Source organism: Otolemur garnettii, unplaced genomic scaffold, assembly GCF_000181295.1.
Source record: "Otolemur garnettii isolate 467f Iridium unplaced genomic scaffold, OtoGar3 scaffold00161, whole genome shotgun sequence".
Lineage (NCBI taxonomy): Eukaryota > Metazoa > Chordata > Mammalia > Primates > Galagidae > Otolemur > Otolemur garnettii.
This window is the reverse complement of record NW_003852556.1, coordinates 818,956-824,568: the sequence shown is the minus strand read 5'-3', so window position 1 is coordinate 824,568 and position 5,613 is coordinate 818,956. Positions and strand designations below refer to the sequence as shown.

Below are 5,613 nucleotides of genomic sequence, written 5' to 3'. Positions count from 1 at the left end.
AGGATGTCACACTCACAGGACACCTCACATCACACTGATAGGAGGTCACACTCGCAGTCACAGGACACCTCACATCACACTGATAGGAGGTCACATCTTGCACAGGAAGCCACACCTCCCCTAGGAAGTCTGGCTGTTTTTGACAGATACTAACATGACCTTTTCCAGGCAAACTGAGGCTGGTCATGCCGTGTTTTATGTCACCTAGAGTCCAGTGCACTGTCAGCATTTCCCATCTGTTACACCCTCACAACAACCCTCAGAGTTTAAGTTTAGTTGGTGAAAAATTTCTTCAGGAATCAATTTTATTAATGGGCCCTTTACAGTTTGTGAATGCCTTTAAATCTTTATCTTTAAATCCTTCTCCTGATGACAACCCCGTGGTGGGTGGGTGCCCTGTCAGAGGACAGGGTGGAGGCCCAGAATGTCTGTCTTGTCCCGGTTTCCCAGCTCTGAGGTGGCAGAGTTAGGGCTGACTTGGGAGAGGGAACTATGTGCCCTCTGGTGGCTCTAGACATCCTGGGGAGGGACAAGAGTAGAAAAAAAATGTCCTTGAGATGATCCCACCTCATCTCCAGAAAAAGATCTGGATTCTCAAACTCATCAGGGCAAAGCGCCCACCCCAGGCCTCCCCCACCCATCAGTCCATGTTGTAGATACCGTGGCTGGCGCGTCTGGGCAGCGGCGTCTCATGCAGCTTTCTCTCTTGCTCCTTCAGAAGCAGTTCTGGATTTCTTACAACGGTGAGTCAGTGAACAGCTCATTTTGATCCTGCCCACCGGGCTTCTCCATAGCACACTAACACAAGCCCATTCCACAGATGGGGACCAGTGCACCTCAAATCCATGCCAGAACGGGGGTTCCTGTGAGGACCAGCTCCAGTCCTATGTCTGCTTCTGCCTCCCTGAATTTGAGGGCCGGAACTGTGAGACAAGTGAGGCTCTGCTCCCTGTCTCCTGTCCCCTGTCCTCTAGTGTGCCAAGGGCCCTGGGCAGCATAGAGGCCACCTGGCTGACCAAAACATGGATGTGCACACTGGTCCAGCCAGGGCTCAGCCCCAGAGGGAAGTCAATCAGGATGACCTTGAAGGCTCCTTCCAACATGACAGCCTTCCATCTAGGGCTTTAAGGCTCTAATTCTCAGACTTGATGGCCCCTTGGGCTCTAGCCCTGGTAAGTTCTGATGGGCCTGGAGAGGGCCCAGGCGAGTCTCTTTCATGTCCCACCAGGCAGGGAAGCTAAACTTCAAACTGCTCTACCTCTCTTTATACGGGGAATGAATTTTCTTTCTGTCTTCCAAATATTCAATTGTACAAAGTTCAGGGCCCTTGGTCCCCTAGAGGTTCAGTCACCAAAAGGCCTCACACCTAGAGGCTGATACAGTCACAGCATAACAGGGGAGCTGTCCTCTCTTGGTGGAGTCCTCAGTTCTCCCAGAACCTTGTGTGACAAGATGAATGGAGTACTTTCCTCCCTGGGAGGCTGCCCTGAAGCTCAGGGTGACTGCTCACCTGCTGACCTAAGTCTCACCCCCTCCGGGGGTGAGGTAGATACATTGGCCTGAGGCCTTCACCATAAACTATATTGTTAGCTAAACCATCCCACATGCCCCAAGGCCTGGATAAGCAATAACATTCCCTGGACAGGACCTTCCAGGGCTTGGTGGTCACCTCCCAGGAGCCAAGGACAAAGGCCACTCCTCTTTGGCAAAGTCTAGGCTTTCCGTCCAGGTGCTCAGCCTCTCAGTGAGTTAGATTTTCTGGGGTACAGCCATTGCCTTCTCCAAGCATAACAGAGCCCAGAGAGCATGGACGGAAACTGAGGAAAGAGACCCCCTGCTGCTCAGCCTCTGGTGCACAACAGCCCAGGATGAGCCTCCCACAGGGCAGCTCCCATTCCCCACATCAAGCTCAACTCATCTTTCTGAGCCCATTGTCAGTGCTGAGACTGTCCCCAGCTGGCTTACAGGCCTGCTGGCATAAGGCATGCTTGGAGACTATTACCTCTCTGACCCTCTTGCTGGCAGTGTCTCCTTCTCAGTAGGACACTTTTCACTATCTGCAAGGGGGCTTCACTGCTTCCCAGGGCCCTCCTCAGCTTCCCATCAGCTGTTTGCAAGGGTGATTGTCCTGGAGGTCACCATTTGCCAGCCTGGCATCCCCTAATGCCATCAAGGTGGCCCTGCCCCCCACTGGCCATACTGATTGGACATGTGACTCCTCCAGCTCCAGGTCCCATCCTCCAGGACAAATCCCCAGAGCAGGTGGTGTCAGGTCCCCACAGCCCACAGCTGAGCACCACTATCAAAGCAGACCCTCCTGCCATGGGGCAGTTTTCACAGACTCCAAGGCGGCCCCTCTCAGGCCATCATCTTCCTGTCCCTAGACAAGAATGACCAGCTGATCTGCTCAAATGAGAACGGTGGCTGTGAGCAGTACTGCAGCGACCACATGGAGGCCAAGCGCTCCTGCTGGTGCCACGAGGGGTACTCTCTGCAACCGGATGGGGTATCCTGTGCGCCCACAGGTGATGAGGTTCTGGGGCTCTTTGCTGTGTTTGTGCTCCAGATGCCTTGTCCTGCTATAAGTTACCTTCCTGGCTAAGAGGTGGGGGCAGCGTAGCATCCTCTGAGCACCTGCTGCTGGCTGGGGGTGGAGGGCAGAGAGGTGCCAGCCAGAGCCACAGTGAGCAGGACGGGCACCCTGGGGCAGTTCTCTGGATGGGTTCCCTGCCTACTCCAGCCAAGCCTGAGAAGCGATCAAGGCTGTCTCACTCCTGTTCCCCTGTGGGGCCTCTGCCAGGGCTTGTGAGTTTATATTGACACACCCAGAGTCTGTACCATCTGCTGCACAAGTCTAGATTCTAAAACTTTTTAAAGGCATGTGCTCTTAGGAAAATGGAATTGTTCTTCAGAGCAACCTCAAACTGATGGGGCTACAATTCCAAAGGCTGGGATACCCCAAACTGGCTGTGTCTCTTCACTAGACTAGAGGTCTCTAGTCACCTGAGCCTGAAATTGCTGCCACCACCACAGGTTTCTTCTCTGGCTCAAGGACTTTACTGGACCAGACTAAACAACAGGCATGGGATCAAAACAGCACACTGGTTCCAGCCGTGGCTCCTCTGAAGATGGAGCTTCCTTCACCTTTCAGTGAATTCACAGGGCACATCCTTTCCCTAGGAAAGCTAGCAGGGCCTGGTGCCCCGGTGCAGCCCCACCTGCTGTCAGCCTGGCAGTTAGCACAGGCTCCCAGCTGAGCCTTGCCCAGGCCCTGCACCACCCACCCCCATGTTGCCCAGCTCTCAGGGAACAGGAGCTTCTGAGCCTCTGCCCACCGACACATCATCTTTCACAAACCTTTCATCTTGCTGACTTTTGTTTTTTACAGTTGAATATCCATGTGGAAAAATACCTATTCTGGAAAAAAGAAACACCAGCAACCCTGAAGGCCGAATTGTGGGGGGCAAAGTGTGCCGCAAAGGGGAGTGTCCGTGGCAGGTAAGGTAGGGCTTCCCTGGCCCAAGGTGTTCTGGCCCTGGCCGCCCCTCTATGAGGGGTGCGGAACCTCCTGAATGAGACCAGTTAGCAGGCCTCAGAGTGAAACCAGGTGCCCAGCCCCAGGCTGGCCCACACCTTGCTCCCAGCTGGGCAGTGTCCTCCTTGCTGTTAGTGGGAAAGGGAAGAAGAAAATAATGTGACATCTGTTGAGGGCCTACTCCATCGAGAGAGCTGTGCCAGGCACTCAGCAGAGTTACTGCAGGTCATCCTTGGGGCAGCACTTTGGGGCAGGATCTTGCTGATACTTGCAAAATTAGGTGCACTGGGCCAAAGCTCTGAGCCAATCCTGGGAGGTGCACAGTAAGACCCAACAGCGACCTGCCCTGTGAGGGCAGTGCTGGAGAACAGCTCCTCCCGGGGCCAGGTCTAGACAGCTTTGCCCAGGAGGGACCCAAGGTTGGAGGTGACCACACAATGCCAGCGGCCCCTCGGGGTACACACCCCTCAGAGAACATTATGCCCTTGCCCAGGCCATGCTGACGCTGAACGGAGCTCTGCTATGTGGGGGGACCCTGGTCGACCCCAGCTGGGTCATCTCTGCAGCCCACTGCTTTGACAGAATCAAGAGTGGGAAGAACCTATCCGTAGTGTTAGGTAGGTGCCAGCCTGTCTCCTGACCTGAGGATGGGAATGCCTCAGGCCTGAGAGTCTGGGAAGCATGCTACTGAACTCCATGATCAGACGGATGCCTCTGGAAAGGGAAGTGGGCAGACTCAGGGCAGCTACTGTCCTAGCAGCCCCCTTCCTTCTCCAAGTAAAGCATAAAGAGACTTGGGGAGATGCAATGGCCACTCTGCCTCACCTGAGCAGAGGACCCTAAGGCTGATGCAGCCCCCAAGTGAGTCTCTGCCCTCTGGGTTGATGAACAAGGAGCCTGAGGAGGGTCAGACCGGGCAGGGAGGAACTATAGAGAATTTGACCCCTCATGGTCAGGATGAGGGGTCACTGGCCGCCAACACCCACTTCCAGATTCACCCCAGTCTCAGCTGCCCTGGGAGCCACAGGGTTCCCAGGGGTGGGCCTGGGGATCAGCCTGCCTTGTCTGGGAGGCCAGAGGGCAAAGATGAGACCTGGGGGATAGTGCTGGGAGGTGGCTGGACACAGCTGAGCACCCTCCCCATACCTCCAGGCGAGCACGACCTCAGCCAGGAGGAAGGGGACGAGCAGGTCCTGCACGTGGCACAGGTCATCGTGCCAGCCACTTACACCGCAGGCGTCCCAGACCACGACGTGGCCCTGCTCCGCCTGGACCCGCCAGCCCACCTGGCCACACACGTGGTGCCGCTGTGCCTGCCCGAGGCTGCCTTTGCAGCTCGCGTGCTGGCAGCTGTGCGCTTCTCCACTGTCAGCGGCTGGGGCCGGCTGCTGGAGCGTGGGGCCACAGCGCGGGAGCTCATGGCGGTGGACGTGCCCCGGCTCATGACACAGGACTGCGAGCAGCAGTCGCGGCGCCGGGCAGGTTCCCGGCGCCTCACCGAGAACATGTTCTGCGCGGGCTACCTTGACGGCAGCAAGGATGCCTGCAAGGGCGACAGTGGCGGCCCTCATGCCACGCGCTACCGGGGCACCTGGTACCTGACGGGCGTGGTCAGCTGGGGCGAAGGCTGCGCAGCCGCCGGCCACTTCGGGGTGTACACACGGGTGTCTCGCTACACTGAGTGGCTTCGTGGTCTCATGCGCTCTGAGTTGCGTCCAGACTTCCTGCTCCGGGCCCCGTTCCCCTAACCCAGCTCCTGGCCACCTGGAGATGCCCACACCAATCCAACTCTCTCCTCTTGGTTTGGGGGGGGGGGCGGAAGGGCAGAAACAGATGCGCAGAGATGAAGAAATGGAGATTTGGGAGGGGACACAGAGACACACAGCCAGGAGGGGATAGAGGGGTCTGAGAGAGGCCGGGACCTAAGGAGACAGCTGTGGAGCAGGGCACTGGTACCTGGTCCTGATGGCAAACAAGTAGCATTTACTTTAGGGTCAACCGAGGTCTGCAAACAAATGGTGGAGGGCTGAATCAAGTCACACTGTGTTGTAAATAAAGTATTATGGAATATTTGTTTA

General features: G+C 56.4%; 1 protein-coding gene across 1 annotated transcript in view; it reads left to right on the top strand.

The window, feature by feature from the left end:
* F7 (coagulation factor VII) overlaps positions 1-5,613 on the top strand; it is a 10,211-nt gene extending 4,598 nt beyond the window's left edge. Inside the window, exons 3-8 of the mRNA XM_003799988.3 lie at positions 719-743; positions 821-934; positions 2,385-2,525; positions 3,389-3,498; positions 4,029-4,152; positions 4,688-5,613. Coding sequence (XP_003800036.1) covers positions 719-743; positions 821-934; positions 2,385-2,525; positions 3,389-3,498; positions 4,029-4,152; positions 4,688-5,283 — 1,110 coding nt within the window. The 3' untranslated portion in view covers positions 5,284-5,613. The remainder of the gene's footprint in view (positions 1-718; positions 744-820; positions 935-2,384; positions 2,526-3,388; positions 3,499-4,028; positions 4,153-4,687) is intronic.